At 40.3% G+C, this 22,455-nt stretch overlaps 1 protein-coding gene across 7 annotated transcripts in view; it reads left to right on the plus strand.

Annotated features, from left to right (window-relative positions):
- The window catches only part of GRIP2 (glutamate receptor interacting protein 2), a 513,383-nt gene that overhangs the window by 466,725 nt on the left and 24,203 nt on the right, over nt 1-22,455 (plus strand). For all 7 annotated transcript variants that reach the window (XR_015747498.1, XM_087954659.1, XM_087954657.1 and 4 more), the window contains exons 15-18: nt 12,846-12,909; nt 13,998-14,143; nt 14,397-14,541; nt 19,923-20,062. Coding sequence is in view for 6 of the 7 variants with exons in the window: in XM_087954659.1 (XP_087810785.1) it covers nt 12,846-12,909; nt 13,998-14,143; nt 14,397-14,541; nt 19,923-20,062 (495 nt within the window). In the remaining variant the exon portion in view is untranslated. The remainder of the gene's footprint in view (nt 1-12,845; nt 12,910-13,997; nt 14,144-14,396; nt 14,542-19,922; nt 20,063-22,455) is intronic.

Consider the following 22,455-nt stretch of genomic DNA (forward strand, 5'->3'; position numbering starts at 1 on the left):
GCAGTAGCTTGTTCAAGGTTTGCTTGGGAGAGGTATAATTGAAAGCTTTAATTTTCTCCAGTAGTCATCAAGGCCTTTCACCCTTATTATAATGTGTCTAAAAGTATCTGAATTTATCACTGGATCAAGGAATTCAAATATTTGCTTTTAAAGTGACAAAGCTTTCATGTAATATTGTCAGATTTCCAAAGGACATGGTATATTTCAAGGGGCAGGAAAGTCAGTTGGGGCTTTCAGCTTTGCTGAATGATGATTGTGAATTCCTAACCCCAAGAGTTGAACAATAACAAAAGAAAATGAATAATTTTTCCCACTAAACTGGACTATTAATCAAAAATCTCTGATCTTTCTCAGAGGGTCTTGGGAGGTTTTCAAATGAAACTGGTTGCATTTAGAATTTTAACACACAAAAATGAATGTGTGTATTTGTTCATTTGCTTTTATATATATGAGGATATAAAAAATTCGCAGAATAAATGGATTTAAAAGCCTTAGTAGCTTCTAAACATATTTTCATTTATAATATTTATTCTTGAGTAAGCAGACATTTTCAAGCAATAATTGATTTATATGCAGACTGCTGTTCTTTTGCAATTTGAACCTTAAATGTACTTTTTCTTTTGCATATTTTTCCTCAGCTGTTCAATATGGGGGGAGGGAATTTAAAATAGTCTTTTCCAGTCTGATTATTTTTTGTTTTTGAAATGTGATCATAGTTAAACTTGGTTTCAGTACACACATTTCCCCAATGCTTCATGTTTCAATCAGTAGTGGAAGATGTTTTATGACTGGCTATGTCAATGATGCATGTGAATTATATGCTCAAAACTCTTCAGGGGGAAATCTTCCCACATCTAAGTCATTATACATTTTAATAAAAACTGGGCATGCGTGTAGAGAAATATCATCCATCATGTCATGAATCAGAAGCTGCCTGTCTTCCTGAAGACTGTGAAAGGCTCTCTTTGAGGCAGGATATTAAATAAGAGCATCAGCCATCTTGCCTCTTGTTTGGGGCTAGAAATCATTTTGGTAGCTGTAATCAGATATGGGAATGAGCTTGGGGGGCAGATGGAAGAGCTGCAACCAGGGGAGCAGTCCGCTAACAGGTAGCTTAGCTTGCAGGAGGAATGTGGGCATTGGCAAATGTCTCGGAAGAGACCGTCCCTAGTTTCTGGGGCTGTAAAGGTGATGGGGGAGACTTACAAGATTGATGTCAGCCTTACAAGGTAATCCAGATAGAAAGCATGCCCATGTCAACAAATTCTACTTTATTGTGTGAATCTTGCAAGTACATTTCTTCCCCATTGCCATTCATTCTGCAAGCTATGTTTCAGCATTCCAGCAAAACCAGATCCCCGTCAACAACTCCGAGACAATCCGTTAGCCGGTCTTCCGGACTTTAGTAGACCCGAGATACAAATCAACAAACCAGCATACAGAGATGTAGGCAGTTGTTTATTTTGTACACGTAACTCACATCCCATCCGGCGGTAACGGTTTGAAATCCAAACTAGGTTAGCACTGGAAGCATTTGTCTTCCAGCACAATTATAGCATTAACCCACCCTCCTAATCGCAGCTACCTCCTGTGGACCACCCTATCCTAAATCCCCACGTAACAAACGTTCCTTAATATGGCTAATTATGCTTTTATTCCCATAATTCTCTGCAGCTTATAACACTCTGTATCCTATCTACCACCATCCCGTGAGAACCCTGCCATAACAAACATCTATCCCTCCCCTCCACAAAGCATCCAGTACGTCCTTGGGGAATCCCTTGTTCAGCCTCCACATCCCAGGTACCAACGTGAGGCAACGTTGTGAGGCAGCATTTGGGAGCCCCTATTCAGCCATCAATTCCCACTGATGAGGTTCGATGTCGCATGTTGGAGGAATCCGGGTATAGAGCTCTACTGCTGATGGGCAACTGCATTTGGAGCCCGACACAGGCATTTTCTCAAAGTTTCTTTCTATTGGAAAAGTCATACTGGCACATCTGAGAAAACCCGAATCTGAGAGTTCCGGGTTTTCCCCCAGTAAATCAAAAATCAAAACCCAACCCCTGCATCCATCAATCCATCACATGGTCCAATCACCATCTGTCTCAATTTGAGACATCCCTTCAACCACTCCTCCTCCAGGTGCAGCAATAACATGACCTTGACTGGAAAGAAGAATGCTATTATGTCTAAATACTAACACTCTAAAAATCCCCCCAAAAAATTTCTCAGGCACAGGAATGTGGCAGCGTGGAAGTTTCTAGTGTCAATGTGGCTTCCAAAGTTGACAATCTGACCATTACCACGATTGCAGCTCTAAGGTCACTCCCACACACCATTAGAGTAGCTGATGTCTTTCTTCTGATAGGAGTTTCTTGAACCCTTGTGAGGTTAAATATTATGGTTGATACTAAGTGTTTATTAAGTTGAATTATGACATTGAGATCCTTGTGAGCTTAGTTAGTATAATGTGTAAAAAGGGGAGACATTTCTAGGCAACAATAAAGAAGAAATGACTGGTAGAAGGGCAACTTTATTGGTCATTGAGGCTCTTTTCACTCGTTTTGTCAAGATAAGAAGGAATGATAGGGTTTTGAATGAAAATATATATAATATATATTTGTAATATATATTCAAAAGCCAGTTTGGTGTATTCTCCAATTTTTTCTCTTCAAGAATATATTAATTTCTAGACATGTGACATCAGACTTTCTTTTAATCAGCAACTGCCTAAGCCCAATGCTTTTTACCTATATTATTCTGTTTATGTGGAGAAGCATTTTAAAAATCTTTTTTGAAAAATAGATTTAGTTTTTTTTCTTAACAGAAATTTATGCCAAGATTATTTACAAACTCATTTAATCTTTCCATTACCATATAATCCATCCTTAATTTACATAAAGTCAAACAAGGAATGAGGTGTTACATTTTGAAGGATTTCTGAGTTCAACGTCTCTATCCCTTAGCACTATTGTGTGTGTTTTTTTTTATTTTACTAAATGGAAGAAAATATAAATGAAAGCTTTGATTTTGCTCTAGTTTCTCCAAAGTAATTAAATCAAAGCTACAAAATAAGACATCTTAAATTTAGGCTGGTACTTGGAATACAAGGTTATCAGGAGTGGGATTCAAAAATTCCAGCAACCGGGCGTGGCCATGGTGGGCATCAGAGGTAGCATTCAGCAGGTTCTGACCATTTCTGGAGAACCAGTAGCAGAAATTTTGAGTAGTTCAGAGAACTAGCAAATCCCATCTCTGACTGGAGAGTTTACAGTATCTTTCCCCTGCCGCGCCTACCAAGCCACACCCACAGAACTAGTAGCAAAAAAATTGAATCCCACCACTGGAGGGCATGGCCTACCTGAACTTCCAGGAGGGCCGTTTTTCGCCTTCCCAATGGTCCAGAGGCTTCCCTCGGGCCTTTGAGAGGGTGAAAATGGCCTCCCCGGGCTCTGGAAGCCCTCCGGAAGCCAGAAACAGGCCCACTTCACAACTTCCGGTACTTCCAGATGGCGTGTTTTCCCCCCTCCCAGAGTCTCCGCGCAGATCCTGCACTTACCTGCATCAAAAATGGGCCGCGTGGAGACTCCTGGGAGGGGTGGGGCAGGTAGGCAGGGCCAGCCGGTCGGTTCAAATACCTATTTGGTGAGCCAGATGCAAATTTAACATCTGGTTCGCCCGAACCGGTCCGAACTGGTAGAATCCCATCCCTGAAGTTTATGTCCTAAAAATTGTGGGTGGTGTTTGATTCCCTTTGGTAGGCAAAACAAGACAGCTATAGTTTGGCACAAGATTTCTCTGTGCCTCCTGCTTGTTATGAGCAAAAAATTCTAAGTATATCTTGCAAATATAGTATATCATATAGAAAAGAAGAAACAAATAAAGGAAAATATTTGTAGCCCAGGATTGAAATGAGGGATCCTTGGTGCTCTCTGAGCTTGCTTGTTTTCTTGCAGTTGTTTCATTGCCCTAACTAGGTAACATCATCAGTGCTAGTAAGGAGTGCTGTTTGCTGTCAGTTTATATTCCAGTGTCTTTTCTGTGTGGGTGGGGACGGTCTTTGAAATTCTTTGGTTGGGCTGTTTACTGATGGCTCTTTGGCAGTTTTTTTTCACTAGAATATTGTTTATTTAAAATTGGTCTGAAATTAACCTTGGAGTTAATCTATGCTGATTTGGGTGCTGGAGTCTTTTTGTTCTCTGGTTGATTGTCTCTTTTGCATAGTCTATAGATTTGGTTAATATCTATGTGTCTATTGATGGCTGATTTTTCAGAGTGCCAGGCTTCTAGAAATTCCCTGGCATTTTTGGATTTGGCCTGGTCTAGGAGACCAAGGTTAGCTATTTTGTTAGCTACTGTTATGCGTATGTTCCTCAGGTTACAGTTCTGTTTTCTAAATTTATTAGTATATTTGTTTTATTTTATTTTGTTGGTGGCATGTTTAATATAGTTATATTATATTAAACACTCTGTTTATTTAAATCCTATGAATTGTTGTTTCATGCTTCCTCTGATAAAAAATTGAGAGATTCAGCTTTATGGCCCTTACAGAAAAAGGTTAGCTCACTTTGCTTTAATACTTAGCTTATTAGAAATATGGCTATCACCTTTTCGGGCTACTGCTATCCATTGAAATTGACATAGATTCGGCAAAATGAAGATCTACTATATATCTCAAGCACAAATTATCCGATAACAGTCTTGCTATAAAATGACTTGATGCCTTCAAAGACAATCCAAGACATAAGGAAGTAAACCTGAGTGAACAGCAAAGCCAACAGCTTGCCAATGAGAATTTAATTTGGCTAATCAGATCTATTAGGGTTAATTGAAAGCTAATTGACTGCTGAGCAAATCTTTCCCCCCTCCAATTTAGGAAAATGTGCTGCTTTGTTTCTGCACCTTGGGAGGAGTGCTGCAAAATATTCAGTACCATACCAGATTATTATTATTTTTTACCCCAACCTTTCCTTGCAAAATGTTTTAAATGATGTTTGTTTTCGTAAACATTCCTAATTATATGTGATCATTTTCAAGTAAATTAAATTATTACCAGTTTTGTTGAAGCCTGATCTGAAAACTCTTTAATTATCACAATGCACAATAGCATTCTAGGCCTATACTTAAGATCTAAATTAAATATCACTAAGCCTATTTGAAAACGGTAATTCACATTTCATCTATAGATGATCCAGATTCTTCATTTACCATGATAGTGGGTGTTGCTTTGTTCACAGGAGATAGTAGACATGTTATCCTACCTGGCAATCACATGTTTTGTAACAGAATAAGTATCAGCACAGTCTGGATTTCGATTATAGCCGTTGCGGGGAAGGACCCGGAGAGCCCACCGGGACGGTGGGGGCAGGCAGAGGCCAGGGGCCGGGAAGAGCAGAGGGCAGGGGGGCGGGGGCGGGATGGCAGGGGGGGGGGGGGGGGGGGGGGGGGGGGATCGGGCAGAGGCGCCTGCTGGGAACAAGCCGCCAGAATAAGTATCAGCCCACTTGGGCTTTTTCTGAATTCTTATACAAGGTATGTTGATTGGAGAACGATTCTTTAAAGCGAGCATGAATAAGGATCTTTTATAAAGAAAAGTAATTAGATGATCTGATGCTTCCATGTTCTTTGTGCAGCAATTCATTTTCTAAAGAAAAATGCTGAAAGTACACCAGGTCACTTTGACAAATATAAACTTTGACAATAACGATCATCATTGTGTGGATTAGGTATACCAGATTTTTCATGAGTCTTGTTTCCAATTTATTTTTTTTAGCATTTCAACATAGTCATTTCTGAACTGTCTGCCTGGCAGCACCCAGACAGGAGTAAATGAAAACTAATTTTCCATCTCTTAGGGTATATTACATTAAATGTCAGTGACAGTTCTGAGCAGACCCACCTTTTCTTCTCCATATTCAACTCACTTTGTATGAAACAATAAGAAAGGGGAACCAATACTTGCCAAAATACATTTGTTCCATGGGAGATGCTATGGCCAAACTTCAGGAAACCTTAGTGGATAAAAGATGGCTCTTTCATCTACAAATTCTGTATTCCAACATTCCATTGTGAGTCAGATGTTCCCTTTGGATATCCCTTTCAGGATACGTTTCCATCAAAAGAGGGGTAAGAGAAGGGGATATTCTAGTCCCCTTAGTTTTTAATTTGTACCTTGATTCCATAATTTAGGGGCAATCTTATCTTCTAAGCATCGCTATCCAATATTAGCAGATTAATTCCACCCTGGCTATATGAAGTAATAAACGTAGTACTATAATGTAGTAGTACAATACACACAATGTAATTTTGTTGGTCTCCCAGGGAATGAGAAGGGCATTGAAAGCATTGGCTTCCTTTTATCTAAAAGAACAACTAGCAGTAAATTATATATTTAAAAAAGCCCAAATGCTGGTGTTTGCATGACACAACAGTAGGTTACATGAATGGCAAATTAATGGGACCTCAACAGAGCAGGTACATACTTATAAATATCCTGGGGTGCAGTTCCAGGTTTCCTTATCTTAGAACACACATTTTTCTTTATCAGTCAAATATGGCCCAATGTAACTCCACAGCTGTCTTAAGTTTCTTCCATTCAAAGTGGGCACATTTTTATTCCTGCAGCTTGCAAGGTTTTCCTTGCTAGAGTAATCTCTCGGCTTCTTTATAGTGTTCCAATTTGCATTTTTACAAAGATTAATATCCTGGAAACTACCTAGTCCAAGTTTATAAGAGCACACAGCTCCAAGTGGCATCAAGAATGTTGTTTTATGGGTTAGACACAGTTTTGGTTTCTGTGAGTACCAGAGCCTGGTTTTATCATCTTCATTTCTGGTTGAAATTGATTTTTCTCCTGTGGGATTTTTCTCTCCTGGTTTAGGGAGAATGTTTTAAATCAACCTGGCTAACAAAGGCTAATGGCAAAATTCTAGTCCTTAGGACTTTTGAGTTTATTAGGATTTGAAAATGCCTGGAGTCATCTTATAAAATACATCTGGGATGTTGATTTTCAAATGAGTTTAAGCCTAATAGTCTACAGTTTATGGATTCTTCTCAAGTGCTCATGTTGTCTGTTATCATCTTATCTCTCTTCTGTTTTGATTCTGAAATTTTTTGAAGCTTTCACCTTGGCCAAAGTTGGATGTACCATCATCTGCAGTTCTGAGGAGGTGATATAAAAATATCCCTTTTTAGGCAGTGCTTATGCCCATGGGGAAATGGTTCAGTGAAATCTCTAAGTGATATGTTCCTTTGTTGCTCTCTCTATAAAGAATCTAGAAAGAAACATATTTATCCCATTTTAAAGAACTACCCTGGTAGAGTACAATACCTATTTGTGATTGTTTCTCTCTGCCCCAGGACTCTGATATAACTTTCCAGATTGCCTGATTTTGTGTGTTGTATCCATCTTACTAAAGTTAAAGTTTAGCATAAATAAAGGATAAATAAACCTACAGTCACAATAATAATATGTTATATTAATTATTAATATATATTATGTAATTTTATTGCACTCTTAAATGTTTTCTTAATATTTGCAAGTCTGTGTATTTTGTTTTTGCACTTTCTGTTCCAAAGGCTGTAATAAAGTTTTGCTTTTATACTTATTTCAGTCTTTTCCAGCCTGGATCTTTCTGGGTATTTTAGTCTCTCAACAGTAGTAGCAAACCTAGCCAAAGATCAGGGAATCAGATTTATAAACTGAAGTAGGGACTTGCTTCAACAATCCCAAACAAATCATGTAGCTTTGTGCCATGTCAAAGCTTTTTGCAAATTTAATGATGTTTCTACTGCTTCTGAGATTGTTATAAACAATATCCCATGTTCTATTTCTTCCATTTCAAAATAGGAGCATTTTAGAGGGGCTGAGTTGTGGTGGGACTTTCTGACACTATCATGAATAGCCAGCCAATCAGTTTAATGTTTCATTTATCCCTTTGCCTAAAGCAGCTTTTTTGGAATGGCAATATTTCCTTAGGGTTCCTTTTCTTTATCACTTTCACCTTCTTTAGAGTGGCCAACCATGAACCCCAAGTTTGCTGTCTTCTATACTAAGAGAATGTTACACTTTGGGCTGGGTTCAGCCAACAGAATTAGAAGCTCAAGTCAACTCTTAAAGTATGGCCAAAGTATTCCCTTTTCCAACTTTTCCCCACAACAACCCTGTAAAATCGGTTGGGCTGAGAAAGGGAGAGACTGGCCCAGAATCATCCAGTGAATTAGCTGAGAGTGAGTATAAACCAAGGATTAGTTTGCAGAACCTTGACTGCTATACCATGCTGGCTCTCCACAGTGAGAGAATGGGTGTCAGGCTAAAGTATTCAGGCACTACTGAATGCCCTAAATTGGGGTGAGGTAGCAACAAAGCAATAAGTGCAATTTTCTCTGTATCCGCATGCTTCACTGAAGGTCAGTTGTCTCTGGCATTGCATCTCATTTTTCAGCCTGGTTCCCTTGCTTCCTCTGACTAGCTTGTCAATAGTTTTTTGGCTGGCCAACCATTGACATAATTAAGTTCTTCCAATGACAATAATGAAAGAGGTCTAGATTGCTATCCTGTTATGGATAAGATCTTGGACTTTTTTTTTTTAAAAAAAAAAGAATCTCAAAATACATGAACTCATACTACCATCAAACTGAATCTCTAGTATTAGACTGCATTTGTCAAGAATTTTGATAACTGATTAAAATCGGAGATGATTCATTTTCCTCCAAACATTCTTGCAGAATTCCCTTTAGCAAGATTTGTGGAGATTGCAAGGAGTTACAAGAATTTCAGCAATTGAATTGTGTTAGCAATAGCAATAGCACTTAGACTTATATACCTCTTCAATGTGCTTTACAGCCCTCTCTAAGCAGTTTATAGAATCAGCATGTTGCCCCCCAAAATTTGGGTCCTCATTTTACTCACCTCAGAAGGATAGAAGGCTGAGTCAACCTTGACCTGATAAGATTCGATCTGCCAAATTGAAGGCAGCCAGCAATCAATGGAAGAAGCCTGCAGTACCACATTCTAAACACTGCACCACCACGGCTCTTCATGCAATTGTGTTCCATTTAGGTCAATTATAACCTCATAGATATTAGGGCAAAGAATTTTGGTTTTTTTCTAATAGCATTCCTATGATTTGGGAAGGTGCAAATCTATTTACGGATAATGGGGAAGCTTGCAGTTGACTGTCCCAAAGGTCCTTTTTTCAAAGGCAACTGGACTTTCTTTGTTTTTGCTTGAAGACATTTCACATCTCATCCAATCAGAATTGAAGAAGCTTCTTCGATGAAAAGCAGAACATCTTCAAGCAAAAACAAAGAAAGTCTAGCTGCCTTTTGAAAAAGCACCTTTGGGACAGCCATGACCTGGTTGACTAAGAATCTCTATAAACATTTGCAATTGGTTGTTCAGATCATAGTCTCTAGGACCTTCATTAGTCTGGAAACTAACACTTGCACCTATCTTCTTCCAATCTTGAATCTGTAATTCAACGTGCTAAGGCCTACTATGGTTTGTTTTGCTTTGCTAACAAGGTTCAACAATACATTCTCCAATCACGTCACCAACTTTTTTTATGGTTGTGCCAATCTTCATAGGTTTGCTTTGCTTTTCAGGGTGGTTATCCAGCTTGGAAACCCCAAACATCTTCCAGGTTGTTTGGCTGTGTGTATGTATGGTAATATTTATTGTGCACTAGACCATTCAACTTTCAACTGCTTCAGACAGTACTGGGGAGAAGTTGCAAAAAGAGTTTTCTGGCCCAAGAGCTTTGACAATAAGAATCATGTTGTTTTCACAGCATGAATCTTTTTATTGAAGCAAATCTAAGACCTAGGACTGTTACTTACATCTCTGGGAAGTAATGAAAAATAATATTTTTTTTTTTAAAAATCCTCTCTTAACTTGGCTTTCCTCCCCTTGCTGGACTCCCTGTGGACAAATAGGAGGAGGATATCCAAATATTCCATAGCTATAAATAGCATACTCTATGAATAGTTTTAGAAATGGAGTCCTTAAAAGGAAACGTAGCTAATTATATTTTAAGAATTGGCAGGTCTGCTGTAAATTTAAAACTTCATTTCTAACTGTGCTAGAAATGAAGCATCAGTTTCATGCATATTCATTCAGAATTCAGATTTATCGTGCTTTCATATTAATGGCCATTTTTTAAAAAATGCATGGAATTAAGTGTTTAAAATCTTGAATATACTTTCATATATCTCTAAACTTTTACAATTTCCAATTTATTTTTATTTTATTTTTCAGTGAAAGATGGGTTTAGCTTTAGTTCTCGCCTTGCTTTTTAGCTCTCTGAGTAGGAATTAAGAATTTTGCCATTTAATAACATTAATTCCAGGTTAGGGAACTAAATTGCTATGTATTTAAAAGTAAATGTAATGCAATAGATATGGAATATGTTTTAAGCAGATTGATTATTTGCTATCAAATCAGTATTGACTCTTAATAGTCATATAGATAGACCTTCTCCAGGATGATCTGGAATCAATTCAGTCCTTGGCTGCATTAACTGCATTAAAAGGGTCAGAATCAAGATCATATGAAGTGTTAATACCACTTGATAATGCCTTGGTAAGACCATACTTGGAAAATTGCATCCAGTTTTGGTCGCGATGATATGAAAAAGATGTTGAGACTCTAGAAAGAGTGCAGAGAAGAGCAACCAAGATGATTAGGGGACTGAAGGCTAAAACATATGAAGAATAGTTGCAAGAATTGGATGTGTTTAATGAAAAGAAGAACTAGGAGTGTTCCAATAAGGGGCTGCACAAAGAACAGAAGGTCAACCTATTCTCTAAAGCAGTGGTCCCCAACCTTTTTTGTGCCAGGGACCAGTTTCACGCAGAAACACTTTTTCAAGGACCAGGGGGGGGGGTCCGAGTTTGGTGGTTTGCTTGCAGACGTTTCATTATCTGACTAGGTAACATCTGATGTTGTTACCTAGTCGGGTAATAAAATGTCTGCCAGCAAACCACCAAGTTCAGGGAACGCCAATGCCTCCTCATTGCAACCCTGAGCGACAGATAGTCCCTGCAGGACGGCTGAGAAGCCTCGCCTCTCGGCCCTGCCTTCATCAGCCCCATCCCTCAGATGTCTCCCTCCCTCCCTCAGCCTCATCCCTCAGGTGTCTGCCTCGTTCCTCTCTCAGTCGCTCTCTCGCTCCTCCACCAGCCCAGGAAGAAACTGCTTCAAAGAAGCCTGCAGGGTGGCTTTTCCTGTCGGCGCAGCTCTTCCGAAGCGCCCGTTCACCCCCATCCCGCCGCCCACGGTTCAATCCAGTGCTCCGTTCTGCCTGCCTGCCTTCGTTTCTGGTGGTTTCGGAGCACAGCTCCTCCAAAGCGCCCGTTCACCCCCGCCCCGCCCCGCCGCCCGCAGTTCAATCCAGTGCTCCGTTCTGCCTGCCTGCCTGCCTGCCTTGGTTTCTGGTAGTTTCGGAGCAGCTTCGGCTGAGTAAAAGAGGCGAATAGTTATTATTCTCAGCCGAAGCTGCTCCGAAACTACCAGAAACGAAGGCAGGCAGGCAGGCAGAATGGAGCACTGGATTGAACCTGGATTGATTGGCGGCGGGGTGGGGGTGAACGGGCGCTTTGGGGAAGCTGCGCCGACAGGAAAAGCCACCCTGCGGCTCCTTTGAAGCAGTTTCTTCCTGGGCTGGTGGAGGAGCGAGAGAGCGACTGAGAGAGGAACGAGGCGGAAGGAAACCGAAGCCGCTGAGCCGGAGAGCAGGACAGGCTTTGGTTGCTTCCTCCCTCCCCTTCTTCATTTGTGTCCTTGATCCCTGATCCCAGCAGCATTCACCGAAGGCGAAGAAAGCCGGCATTTTTTTTATTTTCTTTTCTTTGCGGCCCGGTACAGAGTGATCCACGGACCAGTACCGGTCTGCGGCCCGGTGGTTGGGGACCCCTGCTCTAAAGCACCTGAGGGAAGGACAAGAAGCAATGGATGGAAACTAATCAAGGAGAGAAGCAACCTAGAACTAAGGAGAAATTTCCTGACAGTTGGAACAATTAATCAGTGGAATGACTTGCCTTCAGAAGTTGTGGGTGCTCCAACATTGGGGGTTTTAAAGAAGAGATTGGTCAATAATTTGCCTGAAATGGTTTCTTGCTTGAGCAGGGAGTTGGACTAGAAGACCTCCAAGGTTCCTTCCAACTCTTGTCATGCTTTTATTCTGATCTTTCTTTCTTTCTTAGCCCTAACATGTTTCCTCTTTCAACTGTTGTGACGCTCCCACAAAGCAAAGCTTTGTGCCAACGTCATTCATACACTTTTGATAGATATGGTGTGCCTCCTTCAAAATATTTATTGCCTCATTTTCTCCATCAGTCACAACATAAGTGAATTCTACATAGGCATACTCTATATAGAGGACTGAATATTTGGCTCTTTAAAAAAGATCTTTGTCATATTTTTTTCTCAGTTATCTTTCAGATCCATTTCTTCAACCATCGTTTGCCACATCAATATGCTGCAACCAACATTTACTGTTTCTTTCACAGAAAGAAAAGATGCTAAAATATAACCTTTATTGCAACTCTCAAAAGCATAACAAATATCTTTGCTTTATGAATTTTATTAAACATTGGTATCTTGGGCTTAGATGCTTTTATTAAAGATAAATTGAAAAATGGAAATATATTATGTTGCTTCCTACTTTATATAATGTTTGGATTATATAGTCTTCTGCAACCTGGTGTGCTCTAATGGCCATAATGACTGGGAATTCTGCAGGAATGCCTGGTTGTGGAAGGCTGGTAATAGATAATTCTGAAGATTATCATGGACTCTAAATGCCTGGATTGAGTGTCTGCATGTATCTCTTCCTAAACAGCAAGCAGAAAGTCTGGTGAGCCTTTAATTATCTCTGATATCAAGAAGGGGAGTGTAGCACATAGGTGAGTGAATTACCTGTTGTTGTTGTTTTATTTCTGAATCTTAATAAACAATAGTAATTAATTTGGTCCTAAGATCTGTAATACCTCTCTATGATCTCAACTATCTTTCATAGATATTCTGGATTCTAATATGCAATTGAACCCAATTAATACACATGAAGCTGGTACAGACTTGTTCAGACTTGTTCAGACTATACCAAAATCTGCTTTGGAAACATTTTTCCCTTTAGAAAGATGCCTCTCTTTTTCTACCTTCTTCTCAAGGTGTCTGGGAATTTCTTTTAAATTCCTCTTCATAATGTTTGAGTTTCCTTTGTCTTTGAAGATGCCCCAAAATGATGGGATTGAGGTTTCACTTTCCTTTTGCATCATTCTAAAGCAGTGTTTCAGTATTGCTGGATGAGGAATTCTGGGAGTTGAAGTCCAGCCATCTGAAGATGGCTGGGATTGAGAAAGACTGGGTCTAAAGCCTTTTGATTGGCTGCCCTTCCCAATCCAAAGAACCCTAGGAGTCCCACATTAATGTCTTCCTTTGGAACCTCATCGGAAGCATGAAGAGGCAAGAGAAATCTGGAGAAATGTTTGTGCAATGGAAGACAGTATAGCAGGATCCAATCTGGTTAGGTCACCAGGACCACAGGTTTTGTTTTCCAAACTTTCGGACTAGCTAGAGATAAATTCCCTGGAGATGGACTCCAGCACAAGTCCTGAAGCTCAGAAGACAAAACCTCTGGTCCAGGTGAACGACCCAGATTAGATCCTGCAACATTCTCCTGGGACATGTATATTTGCCTTCATTTGGAAGACATTATAATTACATCTATACCTCTTGGCCTCTTTGTAGTTAAATTCAGTGCAAAGAGATTGGGAGAATTGTTCAGAGGTTTTCTCTCTTTCTTTTTTTTAAACCATTTTCTAAAGCAATTTTTTCCCCTCATGCTGAAAGATAGCTACTAAAAACAAATGGATGATTTTGTTTGCCCAACACTTATTTCATCATATCATCAACACTGTTAGCACTTGAGAAGTACAAATGTTAACACTATTTAGAATGTTTTCTAAAAGATTTGTTTTCTCTTTGTATGCAGGACTGGCACCTTGGAGCCCGGAGACAAGCTGTTAGCTATTGATAATATCCGACTTGACAATTGCTCAATGGAAGATGCAGTGCAGATCTTAAAACAGTGTGAAGAACTTGTCAAATTGAAGATCAGGAAGGATGAGGATAACTCTGGTACAAAAACCCTTTCGAAGACTAATGAGGTTGACAGATTGTGAATCAATATTGTTAATTAATATGCTTGCATATTCACACGCTTCCTATATACAAATACTATATACTTCAACAAGATTCAGAGGGCTACAAGTTTCTTTGTGATTGACTGGAACTTCCTCTGAGCTTGGCCTTTTGATGACTGCTATCATCATTATTCAACCTTTATTTGCCTTCATTCGTGATTATTCAGCTTCTTTGTTCCTTTTAACAGATGAGCAAGAAACCACAGGGGCTATCATCTACACAGTGGAATTGAAGAGATATGGTGGGCCCCTGGGAATCACTATCTCAGGCACAGAAGAACCTTTTGACCCCATTGTCATTTCAGGCTTGACAAAACGAGGTCTGGCAGAAAGGTGAGTTGCAATTTGCAACCTTAGAGTCAGAGGCCTGGAGTGTCATTGCAGGCATCAGCTTCTACAGAAGGAATCTTAACAGAATAACGGAGTTGGAAGAGACCTTGGGGGTCTTTCTAATCCAACCCCCAATGCTCAAGCAGGAGATCCCATACCATTCCAGACAAATGGTTGTCCAATCTCTTCTTAAAAGCCTTCAGGAATGGAGCATCCACAACTTCTGAAGACAAGCTATTAATTGTTCTGTCTGTCAGGAAATTTATCCTTATTTCTAGGTTGGTTCTCTCCTGCTCACTTTCCATTGAATGATCTGAAAAACAAGACCACGTGAAAGTTTTTTCTGAACATTCAGCCTCTTGGATAGCACAGGCATCCATACTGTGTTGATAGTGTTATGGACATCTGTTAGTTTTATGTAAATATGTGCACCAGGGAAGTTAATTTAAGACACGCTGTTTGAAAAGTTCAGTGCTTTACCTTTCTTGTTTGCTGTTTTCCCTAAAAAAAAACAATAACCCTTTGTATCCTGGCAGATTGAAATACAAGATTGGAAAAAAGGAGAAAGAAGATGAAAAATAACCACAATATCCAAAGATTTATTTAACATATACTTTGTATTCCTAAACATACAATAACAATAATTAAAAGTGACTTATAGAAGTGGCTTATCATCAAGATACCATCAAGAGTCCTTCCTCTGTGAGGAAGATGAGCAGTTGAAAAATGTGATCATGGATGGATAGATGGATGGATGGATAGATATAGACAGACAGAGAGATAGATATAGAGAGATGGACAGACAGACAGATAGAAATAGCACTTACTTATATACCGCTTTACAGGGCTTTACAGCCCTCTCTAAGCAGTTTTACAGAGTCAGAATAATGCCCTCAACAATCTGGGTCCCCATTTTATCCACCTCAGAAGGATGGAGGGCTGAGTCAACCTTGAGCCTGGTGAGATTCGAACTACCAAATTGCAGTCAGCCGGCAGTCAGCAGAAGTAGCCTGCATCACTGCACTCTAACCACTGCACCACTGCTGATAGATAGATAGATAGATAGATAGATAGATAGATAGATAGATAGATGAATAGAATAGAATAGAATAGAATAGAATAGAATAGAATAGAATAGAATAGAATAGAATAGAATAGAATAGAATAGAATAGAATACTTTATTGGCCAAGTGTGATTGGACACACAAGGAATTTGTCTTGGTGTAAATGCTGTCAGCATGCATAAAAGAAAAGATACATTCGTTAAGAATCAAGAATCATAACCTACAATGCTTAATGACAGTCATAGGGTACAATCAGCAATCAAATCATACCAGGAAACAGTCCATATAAATCGTAAGGATACAAACAACAGAGTTACAGTCCTACAGTCACAAGTGGGAGGGGATGGGTGATAAGGAGTGATGACAAGATTAACAGTAATAGTGCAAACTTTGTAATAGTTGAACAGTGTTGAGGGAATTATTTGTTTAGCAGAGTGATGGCTTTCGGGAAAAAACTGTTCTTGTATCTAGTTGTTCTGGTGTGCAGTGCTCTATAGATAGATGATGGATGGATAGATGGATAGATGGATGGATAGATAGATAGATAGATAGATAGATAGATAGATAGATAGATAGATAGATAGAAAAAGGAAGGAAGGAAGGAAGGAAGGAAGGAAGGAAAGAAGGAAGGAAGGAAGGAAGGATACGCTAGATCAGCAGTCCCCAACCTTTCAAACTCCATGGACCAGCAGTGGTGCCAGAGGGGGGTGGGCAGAAAGGGGATAGTTTCACATGGGCACCTGCTGCTTGCACAAATGAAGCTTCATGCACTCACACATCTGCCCTTGACTTGCACCACCCAGTTCCTAAGAGGCCATGGACCAGTACCAAGCCATGGTTTGGGAGATGGGGTCCCCTGCACTAAAGGAAGCACTGCTCCAAGGTACAGATGTCCCTTGGACACAGATCTAACTTTTTTTTCCATACGATATATCCTCAGCATACATGTATTCTCAGTAGAGCAGAAGCTGGGATGGGGGGGACTTATTCTGAGACACTTGTCTGCAGAGTTCTCGGTCTTGTTTCTGTAGATGCTGAGTAGGCCAGACTTCCACAACTGATAGCAGAAATGAGATAAGAAAATGATTGCAGGAAATACGACTTCAGCAATAGAGTGGTCAATGTCTGGAATACTCTACCCGACTCTGTAGTTTCTTCCCCAAACCCCAAAAACTTTAACCTTAGACTGTCTACTATTGACCTCACCCCTTCCTAAGAGGTCTGTAGGGAGTGCATAAGCGCACCAACGTGCCTACCGTCCCTGTCCTATTGTTTCTCTTATTCTTCTTTTATTTTTCTTATATGTACCCATTTCATGTATTCACAACTATGTATACACTTATACTTATTATCTTGTAAACAATTGGCAAATCAAATAAATAAATAAAAAATAAAATAAATAAAATAGAATAAGGACATATTTCCATTAACGCAGCAAGAAATGTTATCCTGAAATTCAATCGAGGGAGTTAGCCGGAATTCCTAGGATGCTACCAAGCTAATAAATGCTGATCATTATTCATGGTTTGTAAAGGCCGAATCTCTACCTTGCCTTTTTGACTTTGTTAAGGACCTGATGATTCCAAACTAAGTTAATTCTCGAGCCGCTTCTGTTATCTTTCTGAGCCAACAGTGCCATCTTAGGGTGGCCGATTAAAAATGCAGTTGTTGCAATAGTCCCAGGAGCCCCACTCCTCCTGTTTATGTCATCCTAATAGCCTGGATTTCTTTGGCGCTGGAGTCAAGAAAGTACTACAGAAGCATCCAAATTTTAATTTCCCTTCAAAGTCTTGTGACTACTAGAGCTTTTCACTTCAAGTCCACCACCCAAGGGTAAAATAAAAGTTTTTTGAAAATACACTGCTCTATTGAATATCTTTGTTTTGCTATTTGATTGAGCCACAGTGACCTCTATTGGTTAGTTATGAAATTAATATTCAGTAGTGTATTGTGCTAACTCCCCTCTCTTCAAAAATCCATTCCAAACCTTTTAACCACTGGAATATAATACAAATTTGTTCACAGATAGGATTTGGAATATTAATTGCGTGTCAGGGTACAAAGCTTTGGTTTTCTATAGCAGAAAACCAAATGGTGTTCTTTTGTTTGTTCATCATGCCTTCAGTAAAAACCATTAGCCATACAAGATAATGCAGGAAGAAAGACTTAGGCCAATAAAGCAATTTTATTACACTCTTGGGCCAGCACCTATCGCTAAAGTCCTGTGTGTTTCCTAAATATAGGAGGAAAGATCCTTTGCTGGTGGGGGGGGATTGATAGATGCGATGTGCCTAAAAACCATTATTATTTTGCTATTCTTTTTCCATTTCTGACTGAAAGCACATCTAAAGCAATGGTGGGATTCAACAATTTTTATGACTGGTTCTGTGGCCGTGGCTTGGTGGGCATGACAGGGAAAGGATACTGCAAAATACCCATTCCCTCCCCACCCCACTAACCTGCCTTCCAGCTCCATTCTCCTGTGCAGAGCAACAAAAGAAGACCCAGCTGATCAGCTGGGACTCGAGAGGCAGAGAATAGATGGCGCAGGGCCAGGCAGAGGTGGTATTCCAAACCACTCAAAATTTCCACTACCGGTTCTCCAAACTACTCAAAATTTCCACTACGGGTTCTCCAGAACTGATCAGAACCTGCTGAAGGCCACCTCTGATCTAAAGGCTAGGGATTTTTTTTTTCTCTTTCTGCTGCTATTCAGTAGAAGGTGTCCAGAAGTGAGTGGAATCTATATTGCAAGAGTTAGTCATTGTCCACCCTATTCCATGGGCAAGGGTGTCTCAACCTGAGCAATTTTAAGAGAGGAGGTCTTCAACTTCTACCCCTCTTAAAGTTGCTCAGGTTGAGAAACACTGCTAAATTAAAAAAAAAAAAAAAAACTGGCTCCAGAGGAAAACTAGAACAATATTTTATTGATAAAGATTATCATAACAGATGTTTACAAGCCTGCCTGTGTTTTCCCTTCCCTTTGTCTAATATCACCGGAATCCGAGGGAACAAGTCAGAGTCTTTGAGTATTGTTTTGCCTCTCTGGGCTCAATACATAGTTCTGTACTGTTGTTGTCTTAATGGTTTCTGGATGGCTTCTCCAAGGTCATCATCAGACCCAGTAGAAAATGAAATCCACATACAATCATAATTGTACTTTATTAAGTTTAGCTATAATAACAGAATCCTGAAAGTCTGGTTGTGATATACCTTCTCCTCGTATACTCCAGTGAAATTGGGTGGCGATTTCCTGAATCGTTTCTGAATATGATCTGAATGTTGCAAACATCAAGTAGGTCCCTTTCCATGCCTGTCTTCAATTGTGTAGACAATGGATCTTGCATATCTCTATCAAGGCAATCTTCCTTACCCTCTACAGCAGGGGTGTCAAAAATCAAGGGCCAAGGGCCAGATCCCACCTGTGGGGTGCTCAGATCTGGTCCGTGGGGCCGCCCTGGAAACAGTGAAGGACCAGCCTGCAGTGCCTCTGCCAGCAAAAACAGAGCTCAGGATGGCCGCACATGGCCCTCCCAGGCCCTGTTTTCGGCTGCAACAGCCTCCTGCAGCCCTCTGCCAGTAAAAACAGAGCTCTGTCATGGCCAAAAATGGGGCCTGGGGGGGATACATGGCCCACCTGGGCTTCATTTTTGCTGGCAGAGGGCTGCAGGAGGCTGTCGCGGCCGAAAATGGAACACAGGAGCCTGTTTTCACTGGCAGCATGCTAGGGCCATAACATTGCACCCCTGACATGAGTGATATCAAGCGGGCCACACCCACCCTGGTCCCCAAGGTCAAACCTAACTCTGATGCGGCCCTCAATGAACTCAGGTTTTACACTTCTGCTCACAGCAGTCTTTAGCCCCATCCCAAGCATCCTAAAACTAAGTTTGAAGCCCTTTTAAAAATAAAATAAAAATGGCCAAACCATTATGAGATCTTGACATTTCATCCAATTCTAGGTTCTTTCTTAAGGTATGGTCAAAATAAATAAATAAATAATCTCCAGGCTAAAATCAATGTACTCTTATAAGACTTTAACCAATTTCATTCCTGATATCAAGTTGTTGGATTATTTCTTGGTTATTATCTTATTAATGTGAATTGTAAGAATATGTACACAGTAGAATGTCTCTTCCCAATATATGTAAATCACGGAAATGATGAATGGCTGGAAATCTATATATCAGATTTTATTTTCATATTTTTCTTCGGATGTCCATAGTATTCTCTGTCTTATAATTCACAGTAGATGGATGGATTTTTAAATGAAATTGCTGCCATGCATCACAGCTGAAGTTTCCTTTACTTTTTCCTTAGAACTGGAGCTATCCACATAGGAGACCGGATATTAGCTATTAATAATGTCAGCCTTAAAGGGAAGCCCCTGAGTGAAGCCATTCATCTACTCCAAATGGCTGGAGAGACAGTAACGCTAAAGATCAAAAAGCAAACCGAAAGTAAGTTTTTAATTTTGTTAATTAATTGGTTTAAATCAATATTGCTCTAAATTACAGGTAGTCCTCTACTTATAAGTTTGTTTGTGACCATTTGAAGTTACGAAATCACTGGGGGGAAAAACTTATGCTGGTTTTTCACACTTAAAACCAGTGGTGGAATTAAAAAAAAAAATACTACCAGTTCTGTAGGCATGGCTTGGTATGCATGATGTGGCTTGGCTTGGTGGGCGTGGCTTGGTGGGCATGGCAGGGGAAGGATACTGTAAAATCTCCATTCCCTCCTCACTCCTGAGGGAAGGACACCACAAAAACCCATTCCCTCCCCTCCCTACTAACCTGCTTTCCAGCTCCGTTCTCCTGTGAAGGACAACAAAAGAAGACCCAGCCAATCAGCTGGGACTTGCGAAGCAGAGAATAGATGGGGGCGGGGCCAGTCAAAGGTGATATTTGCCAGTTCTCCAAACTACTACCTGTTCTCCAGAACTGGTCAGAACCTGCTGAATACCACCTCTGCTTAAAACCATTAAAGCATCCTCATGGTTGTGTGATCAAAATTCAGATGCTTGGCAACTGGCTCATATTTATGATGGTTGCAGTGTCATGTGATTGCCTTTTGTGACCTGACAGGCAATGTCAATGAGGAATCCAGATTCACTTAACAACCAGGTTACTAATTTAACAAGATTCACTTTAACAACTGTGGCAAGAAAGATCATAAAATCAGGAAAGACTCATTTAACAAGTGTCTCGCTTGGCAACACAAATTTTGGGCTCAATTGTGGTCATCCATTGAGGACTACCTATATGCCTGTCCCTTAAGGATGCAGAGAAAAGGGTGTTTTTTTTTCTCTGAATTTCACACTTTCTCTGAACCTTTAAAAGAAAGTGTAATGCAATGTTTTTCTCTCATACAAGTTTTCTTGCCTTTAATTTATTTATTTATTCAATTTCTATAGGCGCTCATCTCAGCCAAGTGACTCTAAATGTTCTTTAGAAGAGATGTGATGTATTTCATAACCATAAAGAAAATGAATTTTTTGTTATTTTGATGAGTAGTAAAAGAACAATTCAGATCAATGAGATAATATTGGTGGAACATTGAAAAATGCACACTCAACAGCTCAAGGCACTGCACTCTTGGTTTGTAGAGCATTAAAAGCTCCTTGGAGGATTTCTTTAAAACAGAGGTCTCATTCTCGCGGCCCGCGGGCCAATTGCGGCCCGCAGGACGATATCCTGTGGCCCACACCGTGATATGAAAGTATATTATTAATGCATTCTCCATGCGTCGCTAGCTGGCTAAACACTTCTATGTGCGGCCCAGTCTCACCCAGACTCTGCCTCCAGCGGCCCCCAGGTAAATTGTGCTTTAAAACAAGGAGTGGGGGAAAATAACACAGAGCAGCAGTGATCCACTGATCGACGTCATCATTATATAGTTGCTTCAGGTTCTCATTTAAGAAGCTGACTAAGTGCTAAGCTGTATCATTTGCATACAGTGCACATGTATGTATTTCAATTCTAATGTAAAAAGCCAGGGACATTTATCGTTCTTTTGGTGTAACATTTTCCTGTCTTTTTCAAAACTTAGCAAGCACTCCTGTTTTGATCCAGCATTATATCGCCAAAAAAAAAAAAAAAAAAGAAAGAAAGATGATGAGAACTGAGTTATAGAAAAAGACAGGATTAGGTCCCTGTCAAATCCGATGCTCAAATATCACATATCAGACTCTGAAGAGAGAGTTTCTTTCTTCTGACTTCATAATGCTGCGGTAGTTGGCAAGGGGTTTGCCATTACATTCTCTCTAATGCTGAGAGAAAGTGACTGGCCCAAGGTCACCCAGCTACCTTTGTGCCTAAGGCAGAGATGTCAAACTCAATTTCATTGAGGGCCACATCGGGGAGTGGGAGTGGCTGGAGGGAGTGGCCAGCTCGATGTCACTTACGGGGACGCATCTGTGGTGGCCTCCTGCAGCCCTCTGCCAGCGAAAATGGAGCTTGGGAGAACTCTGTTTTTGCTGGCAGAGGCATTGCAGGCTGGTTGTTTGTTGTTTCCAGGATGGCCCCATGGGCCAAATCTAAGCACCCCACAGGCTGCATCTGGCCCATGGGCCTCAAGTTTGACACCCCGGTCTAAGACGTGACTAGAACTCACTGTCTCCCGATTTTTAGTCTGATACCTTTAATGACTACACCAAACTGGGGCATGCACATTCATTCTTTCTCTCCCTCTCCCTCTTCCTCTGTCTCTCTGTCTCTGTCTCTCTCCCTCCCTCCCTCTCTCTCTCTCTCTCTCTCTCTCTCTCTCTCTCTCTCCCTCCCTCTCTGTCTCTCTCATATAGTTTTTATAAATGAGATTTTTTTAAAGACAACAATTCAAATTTCAGAAAAGA

Source organism: Notechis scutatus, chromosome 2 (assembly GCF_049901735.1).
Source record: "Notechis scutatus isolate UNSWTSFEM ecotype Mainland chromosome 2, rNotScu1.2, whole genome shotgun sequence".
Taxonomy (NCBI): domain Eukaryota; kingdom Metazoa; phylum Chordata; class Lepidosauria; order Squamata; family Elapidae; genus Notechis; species Notechis scutatus.